The sequence below is a fragment of the Colletotrichum lupini genome, chromosome 8 (genome assembly GCF_023278565.1).
Source record: "Colletotrichum lupini chromosome 8, complete sequence".
Lineage (NCBI taxonomy): Eukaryota > Fungi > Ascomycota > Sordariomycetes > Glomerellales > Glomerellaceae > Colletotrichum > Colletotrichum lupini.
The window spans coordinates 1995048-2009145 of NC_064681.1; the positions used below are offsets into that span (position 1 = coordinate 1995048).

General features: G+C 50.6%; 7 protein-coding genes and 1 non-coding gene across 8 annotated transcripts; 4 read left to right on the forward strand and 4 right to left on the reverse strand.

Moving 5' to 3' along the window:
• Positions 1–67: 67 nt before the first annotated feature.
• Positions 68–921, reverse strand: CLUP02_15080 (uncharacterized protein; the record flags this gene model as incomplete). Its single annotated transcript, XM_049294004.1, has 5 exons — positions 68–101; positions 170–399; positions 551–699; positions 760–805; positions 886–921. The coding sequence occupies 5 exons, from the start codon at positions 919–921 to the stop codon at positions 68–70; spliced, it is 495 nt and encodes a 164-aa protein (XP_049151150.1).
• On the reverse strand, positions 261–332 carry CLUP02_tRNA287. Its single transcript has one exon. It is a non-coding gene; the product is annotated as a tRNA-Met (tRNA).
• Positions 922–2073: 1152 nt separating the features above from the next.
• CLUP02_15081 (uncharacterized protein) lies at positions 2074–2892 on the forward strand (the record flags this gene model as incomplete). Its single annotated transcript, XM_049294005.1, has 2 exons — positions 2074–2273; positions 2445–2892. The coding sequence occupies 2 exons, from the start codon at positions 2074–2076 to the stop codon at positions 2890–2892; spliced, it is 648 nt and encodes a 215-aa protein (XP_049151151.1).
• Positions 2893–3465: 573 nt separating this feature from the next.
• Positions 3466–5031, reverse strand: CLUP02_15082 (uncharacterized protein; the record flags this gene model as incomplete). Its single annotated transcript, XM_049294006.1, has 9 exons — positions 3466–3708; positions 3765–3932; positions 3999–4207; positions 4261–4338; positions 4392–4451; positions 4500–4520; positions 4577–4691; positions 4750–4906; positions 4961–5031. 9 exons carry the CDS (start codon positions 5029–5031, stop codon positions 3466–3468), a joined length of 1122 nt encoding a protein of 373 aa, XP_049151152.1.
• A 1022-nt stretch (positions 5032–6053) lies between these two features.
• CLUP02_15083 (uncharacterized protein) lies at positions 6054–6512 on the reverse strand (the record flags this gene model as incomplete). The annotated part of the gene is made up of 1 exon (XM_049294007.1): positions 6054–6512. The coding sequence occupies one exon, from the start codon at positions 6510–6512 to the stop codon at positions 6054–6056; it is 459 nt and encodes a 152-aa protein (XP_049151153.1).
• Positions 6513–7880: 1368 nt separating this feature from the next.
• On the forward strand, positions 7881–9511 carry CLUP02_15084 (uncharacterized protein; the record flags this gene model as incomplete). The annotated part of the gene is made up of 9 exons (XM_049294008.1): positions 7881–7951; positions 8062–8164; positions 8230–8344; positions 8476–8535; positions 8593–8670; positions 8725–8927; positions 8991–9023; positions 9079–9213; positions 9275–9511. The coding sequence occupies 9 exons, from the start codon at positions 7881–7883 to the stop codon at positions 9509–9511; spliced, it is 1035 nt and encodes a 344-aa protein (XP_049151154.1).
• Positions 9512–10240: 729 nt separating this feature from the next.
• CLUP02_15085 (uncharacterized protein) lies at positions 10241–11458 on the forward strand (the record flags this gene model as incomplete). Its single annotated transcript, XM_049294009.1, has 4 exons — positions 10241–10343; positions 10565–10876; positions 10961–11240; positions 11308–11458. The coding sequence occupies 4 exons, from the start codon at positions 10241–10243 to the stop codon at positions 11456–11458; spliced, it is 846 nt and encodes a 281-aa protein (XP_049151155.1).
• Positions 11459–11855: 397 nt separating this feature from the next.
• On the forward strand, positions 11856–12687 carry CLUP02_15086 (cupin; the record flags this gene model as incomplete). Its single annotated transcript, XM_049294010.1, has 2 exons — positions 11856–12019; positions 12087–12687. The coding sequence occupies 2 exons, from the start codon at positions 11856–11858 to the stop codon at positions 12685–12687; spliced, it is 765 nt and encodes a 254-aa protein (XP_049151156.1).
• Positions 12688–14098: the final 1411 nt, after the last annotated feature.

Here is a 14098-nt window from a genome sequence, read left to right on the forward strand (position 1 = left end):
TTTCCCGAACGTGCTGCGCAAATCGTCAGGAATAGCATTCGCATGTACAATACTCATGAATAGCCGGTTAGTGAAATTGCAAGTATTGAATACACGTAGCTCTGATGTTGCTGAACAGGTGCGATAATATCATGACTAAGCAGCGCATAAGTCTTCAGCAGTAGGGGACGCAACCCGACGTTGTTTTTCGAGCCAAAACAAAAGGAAACAGAGAATCTCGCTCAAAAGGAACAAATTGCCATAAATTGCAAAAGATTTGTTAGCACAACCTGGTTTCGATCCAGGGACCTCTGGGTTATGAGCCCAGCGCTCTACCCCTGAGCTATTGTGCTCAGGCTTGTTGATGAAAATTCCGATGGTTCTGTAACCCATATTCCGCTCGGTTGTGGAGCTGTGTAACTGTGACTCACACACCCTCAACCAATAGTTCAACACGTCTCTTCAACCACTCGTGTTCTTCATCTGCTCTATGTTATTTCTACTCATAAAAAGCGACTGATCATTTGTCATGGCCTAGCTAGTTCTACTAAATAACCCCTCAAATTCATACCTGGGATTGCTCGTTGACCTTGCTACTTGAATCAGGTCCAACTGTAGGGATGTGGGGGTAGATATCCTCGAAAGACTGCACGTCATACGGCTCAGCACCCGCGATTCTCGTCGCATCAACCCAATTGCCATGTACAGCGGAACGAAAACCTTGAATCCACAGTCAGATCGTGGCTGAATAATACGACTAGGTTTTTAGGTAGTACTCACGGAAGGGTAGAATGACCTTGGCAACAACCGTTTGGAAATCGCGCGTCTTGGATTATCTGCGTCAAGCATATGAGATCACCGTTGCTAGACAGCTTCTGGAACCTCCCTTGCGGCTTTTGAACTTACTAGGTCGTTTCTTCCAAGCTCCATGTTATCTACCATGGTGATATCCACAGACTGCTGTCTTCTGGAAGAAGTAGCTGCGAGGAACGGATTTGAAGCCGCAAAGAATGCAATCCCCATGCTTAGGATCTGGTCCCAGACCCGAGCAGCGAGGCGAGCCTGTCTTCACGCGGCACATACCTTTAGGGCCATATCTCGGTGACAAAACCGAGTCAGTGTATCATTCTCCGCTCCCAAGCATTTGTTCAGTGCTGCCCTCGTCCTGGCGTTGTATCTCCCTGCCTCACCTCCTGACAAGAATGATAACAGCGGCTGCGCGAAGGGGAGTTTGAGTTACTCGGCGACGTTTACTGGAAGTGCCTCAGCGCTGAGAGCCTTTCTGATGACTTTGATGTGACATCGAGCAGCGAGACGCGCAGCGCAGCTGCGGACTTTATCCGGCTCGGTGGTCCTGTCTCAATGCGCAACGAAATGTGCTTGGGCGGGCTTCGTTCCGCGCAATGGGGTCTACTGGACTTTGTAAGTCTATTGGACGATATGAAGAATTAGCGGATAGCAGACTAGTCACGTCTGCTTTGTATGCTCTGCGAGAGCCCTGGAGACTACTGTTTGTTGATGAGTATCTTGTCAAAGGTGTAGGAGGGATAGTCCAATGACACAACAGAAGACTTCTCTCATACACATATCTCAGACATGACAATTCAGACTGAACTTACCGCATCGTCACTGACTAGCGACACTGCGCCCAAGTTTGGTTTCTTTTGAGAAACGCAAGGCCTCGCTTACGGATACTTGATAGAGAGGACACCGTCTCAGCACTGAGCTGTAAGTCTATATTTTTTCACCAAAGTCTCCTCAATGATACTCAAGACATCATCCGTCGGGCGTCACAATAGTCACCATTGATGCAGGAGAGATCAGTTCAGGCCTGCCACCGGATAAGATCTCTGCCACGGAGATTCGCCGTCTTCGGGTGAGGGCTGCAGCAAAACCCCGAATCCGTCTCCAGGCCAGTCGAGCCATCTTATCATCATCGTACAATAGAGGTATAATAAATAATATGAAGCTTGTCGATTCTACGGTCAGTAAGTGCATTTTCAAGTTTTTTTTTATCAAGGTCCTTATTCCCAGTATTTACGAATGATTTGATGCCACTTCTTTGTCATTGAGCCAAGCAAGAGCCCAACCCCAATGGCTTCAGGAAACTACACGATGGACCTAGCGAGACTCGCAGCTAGCCTCACCTCTAAAGCGCTGCCAAAGAGCCTATACGGCACTCTTCCTATTATCGTAATCGACATCATCCCAGCTATGCTGATCGGCATGGTTAAACCTGTCTATAAGTCTTCGACGGAGGCACTAACAAACATCCACGGCAACGGCGGACCCCAGTCAGTCGTAGCCATAGACGGCTCAGTGACCACAATCTTTGGCGCGATGTATTTCAACGGTATTGCAGCCGGTGCATTCTAAATCGAGCACGTCGTGCTGAACGCGCATCCGTCCTCCTCTGTCCTCCCCGCTCTGCTAGTCTACGCCTCCACTCGAAACACAAACACCAGTGGCGAGGACTTCCTCACTGCTCTCGCCGCAGGCTACGAAGGCTGCGCGCGAATCGGCCTCGCATCATGCTCCTCGGTAGAAGACGAGCGTGGTTTCCACAACCCGATCATCAACGGACAGCTCGCCGTGGCGGCGGCGGTCGGTAACCTCCTCAGCTGGGACGCCGCGACCATCGCGTCCGCTATGGGGGTCGCGGCATCAAGTTCAGGCGGTCTCGTGGCTTTCCAGACGACGGACGCCAAGACGAAGCAGATTCACCCGGGCCACGGTGGGCCATTAGGCATCGAAGCTGCGCTCATGGCTCGCGCGGGTGTCACGGGTTCGCCTAATATCTTGGAGAACGAGATGGGGTTCCTGCATGCCTTTTCGCCGGAACCGACCTATACGCAAACTCTGGCTTCCCTGAGGCCCTGGTGGACAAGTACAACCGTACTACCAAAGCTCTAAGTATTGAGGACGATGCCCAGTCTCTGCGCTCCTTAGTTGAGAATATGTGGAAGGAAGCAAACATGTCCCACGTGTATGACGGAATTGTAAAGGTTGGAAAAGAGGCCCGTTGGGAATAGGATAGATTAGTATTTGTAAAGCTCACTTGATATCATAGGCCGGGACTTACACGCTCAAAGGTGTGGAGGCAAATCACTAATATCAACCTTGTGATGTTGCAACTTGCAGGAGACTTGACGTGCACCCATCTTCAAGTTATATGCTCCGATAGTTTACATAGCCGAGATACAAGATACAATATGACTTATACTGACTGCGACGTGACAGCATACATAACTTGGGAATATCTCGACCACTCGGAATAACAGTCAAAAAGAAGAGACGCATGTGACACCAGGCATTCACCATGTGCCACCGATCTGATTATTACTCAAGCTATTTGAGGCAATTACTTCTCCTGCATTACTGAAAACTTGAGCCATTTCGCGAAATTGGAACTTCTGAAATAAGATAGGCTTTATCACTCAAAAGGAGCATCTTTGGACATGGACGCATAATCCCAGCGCCATCGCTTTACTTCGTCTGCTTGAGCGCTTCCGCCTTCTCCTTATGTATTCTGATAATGTCCTCTAGCTCAGGATCATCCCCAAGTTTCTGGTTCTGCGCCTTGTCACCCTCACGAAGCTGGTCAAAGCTAGCCTTCAGGTCTTCACTCGGCACCAGCTTTCTCGACTTAAGTACGAACTTGTCAAGCTTCTTGTTCAGCTCCTGGGTATCGTGTTCATCGAAAGCGTCAGCAATATCCTCGATGATGGTCTGCGCGCTCAAAGGTCAGCATCAAAGTCTCTCAAATAGTTCAATGTGGGACTGACAGGTAGAGATGTATAGGCCTGCGCCGTGAGCTTGGCCTGGTGAGCATAGAGACGACCTGTGGCGAGCTGCTGGATTCCGTCCTTCATCTTTTCGGCCATCTGGTGCTCTTGGTACTCCCTATAAGCCCAAGTAGCACCCATGATAACGGCCATTGCGATCAACCCGTACTGGATGCAATCGTATTAGGGTACAACCTCAAGGTCACAGGGAAAACCAGACAATAGAAGACTTACAATTCCACTTCTGACCATCCCCCTTGCCCCAGCTGCCGTTTCAGCCGCGACCTTCTCTGCATCACTCAACCCATTCAGTGCGAGCTTCTCCTCGGCTGCAGAAAATTTTGAAAGCTGCTCTGCATCCCATTCGAGCATACGCCGTTCGGCAACGGTTGAGATCTCTTTGCCAGTCTGCTCATTGAACTTCTTGGCGAGGGCCGCGAACGCTATATGCTGTCAGTCAATGTAGTCCACTCCGCCTCAGCTCCCAAAAACTTACCCTCCGTGGTGAGCTTTCCGGATGCAGCCTCCCTAAGCGCAAGGGTTGCCTCCTCCGCCATGGCCCTGTTAACGGCGACTTTTGACGATAGTTAGCTCATGAGTTTCTTCCCATAGATGTTTAGTGTATACCTCTAGAATACGATGGACCCAATTTCGCAAATGCTTCCGATTCAAGCTGCAATCCGGCCTCTGTTCATCGTTAGTAGATGCCACTTATATACGTAGAGTTGTTCTCACTGATTCTCGATGCATATGAAACTATAATCACTGTCAGACCCATCCATAAAATCCACGTTGCAGAAGAGTTAACTCACAGGCTGCCATAGACGCCATGAAGTCTCCCAACCAGATTGCTGCATCAAGAGCGTCCCTCAGTTCCGGATGCTTGATCATGTCCAAGACACCTTTGGGTTTGAGCTCCTCGATTGTCTATCCTTGAACGTTAGTATTCTCCCTTGTCGCTACCAAAATATAGAAGTTGGCTCACCTTTCTGTACTTCTCAGCCTCCTCCTTAGGCAATTCAGCCATTGCCTTATTGAAGAGCTCTTCCATGCTATTCATTCCATTCTTCTTGAGTGTGGCCTCGACCGTCTCCTTGGCAGCACGGCAGAGCTTGAAGAAATTATCCTGGAATCCCTTTACACTAGAAATCAAAACGTCAATAATGCCAACAGCAAGAGGCAGGGGACAAGCCTACTCGTCCTGAATAACCTGAGTCTGAACGATCAGGTACAGCGAGCGTTCTTTAGCCTCTTCGTAGCCGAGCATGATTGATGTATGAAAGGTTCTGGGGATGTATTGGTTGAGCTTGAGATTTTGTTCTGCACAGATCAAATCTTGGTGTCAAAGACATTCTGGCGGATACGGTTTATATAGTCTTGCTTCGAAGCACGACCGATGCGTCGGCCATTAGCGAAGCAATCTTTGAACACGGCGCTTCCAAAGACATCCGTTCTTTGGACCAGTATCCGTGACAGCCCTTTCTCGCGTTGTGTCGTCGGCCACTGCTTTGCGACTGTGGGCCATTGCATGTGAATCGACAGGACATATCCTCACGAGTCACCAGACGGGTCAGAAATGTTCTGGGCCTGTTCAGCCGCTCTGAGCAAAGCAACCCTGGTTTTCAGCTCCTCCACTTTGCCCGACGCGTTGCCATTTTTGATGATTTAACTATGCCAAGACTGCGTAAGCCACCCACCATCCCAACTAAGGCGAGCCTCCCGTCGATAGATCAGGAGTACACGAGGTTTGGGATGGTTCTAGACTGGATACATCCTTGAACGCAAAGAAACCATGTGGCAGAACCAAGACCGCGCGGTTCGTTGGCAATAATCAGGGGCCTGGGGCCTGGACCCTGGGGCGGGCCGCGCCGCAGCGGAATGCCGGGCTCCACTTTACGGCGGTTCTCGACATAGTCAGTGCTTTAAGTGTGAAAAATGGCTCAAAACTCACGATTAAGAAGTCTTCAGCGGGGTAGTGTCTCGATACCTCGGCGTTTCTAGGGGTCAAGGTGGCAAACTCCGTCGAAGTCTAGCGGGCGCTAACTTATGTCTAAGGGGAGTGCCCGCTGACTTCTCACTAATTCTCAGCGTATCCTCCAGCATCAAGGCACAAGCTACAGCAAACGACCATCCGGATCACCAGAGTGAACGAAGCACGCCCGCTTATGTCCAGAGATCACTTTCGACACAATGTCATCCTCGGCATTGAATCGGCATATAAGAAGCCCCTCGTGGTAGTGTTCACAACCAATTTATGAATGTTTTCTATTATGATATCGTGTACTATGACTATTTGTCTGAGATCGAGATGGCCAGCTGCAGGGTCGTATGAGCAGCAGTGGGATGGATTCTGATCTTCCACTTGACATCTGAAGGGAAATCGTAGACGGTAGAAGGGTCGTTGACAGGTGTGAACCAGTCCTTCTTTGAAGTCGATTCGTTGCCAGTCCAGTACGAGACCTGGTAATAGGGTGCGGTGCCGATCATGAAGACCTGGACGGGTGCATGGATCTTGACGCCAAACCACTGGCCAGAGGCCGAGTCGTTCCAGTAGCAGGAGCCGTCATTGTAGGAGACGATGCTCGAGGCAGCCTGGGACCAAGAGTAGGTCTCGGTGGAGAATTTGGCGAGTTCTTTGGCCGGAGATTGGTTGATGGTGTCAACGACTGGATCGGCAGGATATTCCCCTCTCTCGTAGCTGAATACGGTCTTGGAGGCGTTGGTGAATTCCATGGAAAAGTCAGGCATGGTGGGCGAATTGAAGAGTGAGTCTTGCTTTGAGTTTCGAAGAGCAGAATGAGGGAAATGTCCTTGGGATCGATCTGAGGATTGAATGACTTATGAGGAAATATGAGGAAATATGAGTGCCGAATCGCAGGCTATATACAACAGGAAATGACCATGTAATTGCCGTGTTTCGCTCAATCAACCACTTTTGTTCAGCAACAGACCGTCGGTCCCCAAACCATCGACAGACTATCATAGCTCAGCTGACAACAACTCCAAGCTGAAGTCAAAGATGAGTTAGATCGTGTTCATTGCCACGATGCGATTGTGAGTAGTTCGTCCGGTCTAGAACCCGCATGTCGGGCACAGCGATCGGTCTCGAGTTACCTACTGGGGAAAGACAACGTGCCAAAAAGGGATTGAATCGATCTGCCTGACGAAGGCCGAAATGGGGTGATGCAGCTGGGGCTTCTAGACTGCTGATTGAACGAACTAACTACCCTGGTTGTGTACCAAAATGGCTAGATCGCCAGCTGAAGAGCATCCAGATCTGGACCCTTGTCGCGGCTGAGCCGCTACTTCAGTTAGTTGGGAGTATTGGTGAGGATAACAGCATGTTGTAGACGGCACCGCCGGTGATCCGGCTCCTTAAGGACAGGGATATCGACAATTTGCCCCCCCCCCCCCCCCCCCCCTCTACAGCGACCTCGACATCACCTATGTAGGTATTGGTAGTGTAAGTGCCTTACTATGGTGAATTGGCGGGTGCGCTGGCGTTTGGTTGGCTAAGGAGGGCTACGGAGTGCTCTCTAGTAAGCCCTCGATATCCTCATTCCTTCTCTGCTGGCCGTCTTCTGGTGGCTTTGTGTCATGGGTATCAGGGGCAGGCTTCTATCTTATTGGATGTACGTGGCCGAAAACCAAAAGGTCTATGTTCCAGACCTCAAAGAGATGGATTCCACGTGCCTCTTTCGGCACTTTCCCACCATCAACTAGAGCCAGCTGAGACTACCTGGCGAGAAATAAGATAGTCTCGTGATAGTACCCTGGCCAATGGTTCGAGCGGTTTGGAGCGAGCCACGGAATATCAGCTTGCTGGCGAAACTTTAGATCACAATCCATCGGAGGTTGTACTCAACAGAAACGCGCATGTACAAGCTGAACCAATGTTTAGACCTGAAAGGACATTGTTGATCTAGACTGTCATAGACCTCTTGTCTATTATTGGATGTTCGTCGACATATCTAGCTGACTGGTCACTGTCGGATCTGCCTCAAAAGCATTCTCACGTTTTTTCGCACCTTCTCGAAACTTCATTCCTGTGGCCAGTGTTCGAGTTGCATACTTTCTCTCTCTATCTGACTAGGGCATTGGAAATCAATTGCCAACATGGTAAACAAAGAGAAAGCCGTCAAGCGCTGCGAGACCTTGATCACGCACACTCGGCTGCTGCAACAGACGTACGTTCCCTTTCCTCCTTTAAAGATGCATTGAGTCGAGATTGACGGGAAACAAGTACGGAGAAATATCAGGCAGAGTTTGCAGCGAATGCTAAACAGGCTTACGTGAGCACACAGACTGCGCTCAAGAAAGCAGGTCTCTCCAGCATTGATGATCTGGTGAAACAAGTCACTGCTGAGCTTCCAAAGAAGGAAGCGGATACTTTCCTGGCGGTAAGTCAGTGCTACATCACAAGCCGAGTCGGTCTCCAGAAAATACTGACACTCAACCTTACCAGGAGCTCGACAAGATGAAGCCAACCGATGGCATGATAAACTTGCTCACTGGAGGAGCTAAAGAGTTCGTTGACATTGGAATCTACCTCAGCAAGACTGTTTCTTCATTCCTTGCTTGTAAGTCTCTGTTGATAATTGGTGATCGCAAAGGCACATCTAACGGTGTCACAGTACACTATGTATCCCAAATAAGTACACAAAAAGAGGCAACGACCGAAAGAGGTGCCGCAAGACTAACATTACCATAGGGAAGGGATTGGCTTTGGAGTCCAAAGCGTTCACCAGGATTGGCCACGCATACGCCAGGAGTGAGGCACCCGAGACGAAAGTCCTGAAACATCATACCTGAGCTGACATTTGTGAAGCGATTGCGCAAAGAGCCGTGGCTCTGGAGGCATCCCAAGCTGCGCTGGCGGCTTCGAACAGTCAAATGTCCGCAAGTGGTAAGTAAACACAACCGAATCAGACTCTTTCATAGACTTGACACGGGGAAATAGAGATTGCAAACTTGACTGAGAAGTTCAAGATTGGAACTGCGGAGGAGATCCCAATCATTGAAGAACAAGGCGGAATCGCGCTTACCTCTGAGGAAATCGTTGCGCAAGACGCCCTAAGTGTTGTACGGGCGGGCATGTTGGAGGAAGAGATCATCGGGGCCGAGGCGATTGCTGCAGCTCGAGGGCTTGCGCGAGCTGGCATCGTAAGTTTGTGTGAATGGGCGCGTGTTCATATGGCTATGTGCTAATCATATGATGATTGACAGTATGGACTTATCGCAGCGGTGGTTATCTTTGGGGTGAGCATAACGAGTCCTTCCACCATTGTTCACATGCTGACCTTGTTTTCCACAGGCCATGGAACTCTTTTCCAGTCTCAGAGAAGACGCACAAGCTGCGAAACTCAAGGCAATCATTGACAAGACTTCGACTGCTCGGCTCTACGTCCAAGTCGAAGAAAAGACCGCAGTGGCGTATTCGTCTCTAAATGTACGGCTCGATAAAACGTTTTCCCCTGTGAGACAGGTGACTAGGACTGACACAAGGATAGGCTGAGATTGAGAACATTGCGGAAGCATACGTTGACAGGGAGGCCAAACCCCAAAAGTTCCAGAAAGCACTCGATCGATTCACGAAGTCGGCCGGCAATTTGCTACCGAACGTAGATGAGGTCTACGCCCAGCTCTTCGAGGGTGATGCGCAGGGAGGGTCATGGGTTGGGGATGACCCATCTCTGGAGCAAATGAAGAGTATGCATGATGATGAGATCAGAGTCCGTAATAGCTAGTTTCGGATATCAAAGTGAGCATAAATGTATTCGATCACACATAGCATTACAGTACTCGGTATGAAGCTTAGCATATATGTACGGAATAGCCGTGACAGAGACTCCAGCAAGAAAGGCTGCATGATTTGAAGAAGTCCCCTGCTCAACTTAGCTTCTCTCTTGTGTACCAAAGAAAGGTTGTATTCGCTCAGTGATGCAGAAATCGCAACACGGAGAGAGGCCTTTTCCCAGAGCACCCTACCTGAACTACATAACTAATCTTCACCAAAAACAAAATCACAAAATACATGCAACACCAGGCATTCGCCAGTCGTCACCGACCTGACTACTACTCTGGCCCTCACTGGCTTGTCTATGGGAGAGCAGACGGGATCCCGAATTCTCCAGTGGGTATGGTCGCATGTGGTGATCGTAGGGTTGGGGACGGGTCATCTCTGCATGAGCGACTTAGGCGTCCTCAGTTGGGGTCGAAGGTGAGTAACACCTAGACCAATACAACTCTCTCTTCGGTGTAGGGTTCCATGTCTCGGTCGTACCGGCAAGCTGGTGACCTTACCTTGCTGACCGACACAGTTATGGAAGTCGATATCCCGAAGGAATTGTGAACCCCTCCCGCTAGGCTCGGAAACCGCTGGCCCCGGACCCAGCCCAGAGGGGATTGGATAAGCTCCAGCTCTTCTCAAGCCAGAGGAGCCAATAGGTGCGTGGGTGTCTCTTTCCCAGATCACAATGGAGACTCTGTGGGTAGGGCGTCAGATTCTTGTCGGTGAAGGACCGGTCCACCAGTCTAGCGTCGTCGTCATCTCGGTATCGACCGAGCCGACACCACAGGGTTTTGCTAAGGGAGCACTGAAGAACATCCCTCTAATTCAACTCCTAAGTCTGACTGTATTCAGATTCCCGGCTGTTTTCTCTGGGTCCGATAAGCACTATGCTTATGAAGCTTGGCCATGGTAGTTTGTGTAATCTACTGGCTGGTGCCAATAACCCAAAGATCCGAACAAGGACCCAAATACTTAGCATTCACAGCAGGGTCGAGTCCACATCTCGTAGACAGCTGCTATGGAGTCTTGACTCTGGGTGTTGGCCAAGGTGCCCATACCGCAGGTGAAAGCTGCCAACAATCAGAGCTCATAAAAATAACCATATCCGCCGGCGCCGTGCGAAAGGAGACAACAAAATATGAACAGCAATCCTGTCCAACATCACAGGCGCCTGTCCAAGCCCACGTGGTCGCATTCCACCTGACCCGGAGCGACACTGATCCGCGAGGCGTAGATCAGGGAAACAAGACCGACCGGCCGGGTTACGACCCTGCTGGACATCCTTCGGTGCAAGGGTATGTGAGGAAACGAAATGGCATTCGTTTCGTGTCAAACAAATTTTCTTGGGATGAATAAACAGAACAACATGTGCATCCTGTTTGTCTTCTTCCCCCGTTATTTTTAGGTTGGGACGACAAGGACAACAAGCGCCGGAGGGAGAGGGAGGTCGGTTTGGCGGGTGCACGTTGCACAGCCGACATGTGGGGCCCGGGTAGCGGTCTCCGAGAAGCGCAGCAGCGAATGAAAAGGCATCTTCAGTGGCGCTACTCAGGGCTGAGCCTATGCGTGATTGGATCAGAGACCCGCGGCCGCAGGAAACATTTCTCCCGACGCCCCCAAAAACAAACGCCGACCGGGATTACCAATTCGACGTTCCCCATCCTCCATCCTGCTTCTCCAACCTCGTGGCCGATGAACATACCTAGTGCAACGACCCAACTCCGCGCTAGTGCTGACAAGTTGACAACGAAGGAAAAAGAACTCCAAGCCCTGTCAATTCTTACCGGACTACACTGCTCCCGAGGAGGAACTTTGTGAGCCATGGCACGTGGGAGCCGTGTCTGTCCGTTTTGGTCTGGGTCTTGTCATCTTGAAAGGCTACCTCAGCTGGGCTAGCGAGTGAGTTGGTTTTTTTTTTGCTGCGGACAGGATGTGATTTGAGCCGAACGTTGGTCGAGTGCTGAGCCTAGCCATCTTTCAAGACCATGCGGGATGGCTTTTGGTCCACGATGGATGAGACCTGGAGGTTGGAAGCCATCCCAAATTAGACTATGCACACCAAACTTGAATTGTTCACGTTCATCCCATTCAATAGATGGGATGCCAGTATATAACTAGACATCAAATCCCGCTCTGATGATGGCTTCTTCTCTTGCATCTCATCACACAGTGAACGCATAATAACATCATCTCATCTTTCCTTGAGTCTCCTCTACTTTGTCTCCTTTCCCACTTTGACTAGCATTCTTTCGGCATCGTCATCTTTAGCAAGCGTCCAAAGCAACAAGAACACATTCAAAATGTACTTCACAACCAGCTCCGTCGCCCTCACCCTGGCCCTCGCCTCCTCGGCCCTCGCCTCCTCGGCCCTCGCAGCCCCCTACAGCAGCCAGACAACCTCCGCTCCCGCTCCCACTCCCACTTCCACTCTATCCCTCACCCAGCAGCTCTTCCTCGCCGACACGTAAGTCCCTTACCCTCATTCTCAACCTCCTCCCCCTCTCCTCAACATACTAACAACTTGAAAACAGCGCCGCAGACCGCTTCAAGCTCCTCCCCGACGACAAGCAATTCATCTTCGACTTCAACCAACCCCAACAAAACCCCGGCAAAGGAGGCGAACTCGTCGCCGCCAACCGCAAGACCTTCCCCGCCCTAGTCGGCACCGGCGCGGGCATGGCCGTAGGCCGCGTCGGCCCCTGCGGCATGAACACCCTGCACGTCCACCCCCGCTCCTCCGAGCTCCAGATCGTCGTCAAAGGCCGCCTCATCACCGAGATGACGCCCGAGAACGGCGTCGTTCTCGCCGCCGACGGAAAGACCCGCCGCGCCATCCGCACCGAGCTGGGCCCCTTCCAGATGACCCCCTTTTACCAGGGCTCTCTGCACACGCAGTTCAACCCGGACTGCGGCGACGCCGTGTTTGTGGCGAGCTTCGCTTCTGAGGATTTCGGCACCGGACAGGTTGCGGATAGCACCTTTGCCTTGACGGACGATGTTATCGCTGCTACGTTTGGGCAGAGCATCGCTGGTGCGGATATCGATCGCGTGCGCAAGGCTATTCCTGCTAGCATTGCGCTTGGGGTTGACGAGTGCTTGAAGAAGTGCAACATTCAGAAGCGTGCTTTGTAAGCTGGTAGGAGAAGCACTTGGGGGATAGTAATGGTGTTGGCGAGTGAGCGTTGTTGATTGCTGTAGAGAGCGTGGCATCTTGCGTCTGGCAAGCGAGCATTTGGTTTGGTATTCGGATTATTGCATTGACCCTGGGCGTTTTGCTTTGGAATTCTTTCTCATTCTGTTTGCCCCCCTTCATCCCCTTAGCTAGCATTTGCGGTTTTGTTTTCGTTCGTTGTATCTAGATTTGGTGAGCAACTCATAAGAAATACGTAGCATCGAGGAAAAAATGAAATACCCTGTATATACGCGGTTGACTAGTTGCAACTCTTCTCAAGACAATGCCTTAAGATAGCCAACAAACATCGATTTATGCATATACTGAGATATTATCATCCACGTCGTACTTCATGACACCGTGCAAGCTCGCTGCTCTCATGCTCCAGCAAGCATTGTAGTCAGGGCGGCTTGCTGCGCCTGCGTCGCCTCGAGAGGGTACACTGTTACCGGCAACTGTAGGATGGCGAATGCTGGGGCGGACACATAGGAACGATGACGCGAAAATCGGATCGAGGCATTAACACATCAATGAGCATGAACGTTCGTTGTTGGTTGGACCGGACCGTATAGCAAGTGACAGGCCCAATAACCCCTGATCAAGGTCTGAACTACCCTAGAACAAACATCAACGGACGCTTGAAAAGCCATCATGTCTTGTCCACATACCACTCTACATCACCTCCCGTTGCTCTCGGGCAATGCTCATACACGCGGTCTCCAAGCACGTTCTCACATAATACAGTTCCCCTCATGGAATAAGATTTTCCGGTCCTAGATACCCCGCTTCCCCTCCATGTCATGACCGATATTCCATTTCACATAAAAGCTTCCTCCACAGGTTCCTCGAATAATATAATATAAGATCAAAATAATACGTGCGTAAATGGGTATAGATGAGAAGCAAGCCGATCCGAAAATATGTAAATGCTCCTCGTCAGAGGAGCCGAGTAGGAGATACCCGAAAGAAAGCTTTGCCTGCTCGTGTGATCAACACGAGGATGCTAAGATAATAAACACTAGACTGTCGCGATAGTATCGCAGGGATTCGATGTATACGTCCAGATAAGTTGTTATGGATGAAAGTGCCATGTGTTACCGGCGTGTATGCAAAATTTGCCGCATGATCGTAAGCGGCGGGTAGAAACGAAGAAGTGCCAGCAGCGCAAAAGGTACATAGCAAGCGAGCTTGCTCAAGGGGTGGGAAGGGTACATCCGACCGAGCGGGCTGGTTCCGAGACAATCGAGGTCGGCTGGTGGCAGCAAAAGGACGGCGCTGCGTCGTGTTGACAAGCATGGACGTGGAAGCGAAGAACGGGCTGCTGCTGCTGGCTATGGCGAAAGAAAGAATACGACTATCAACTGAGCACAC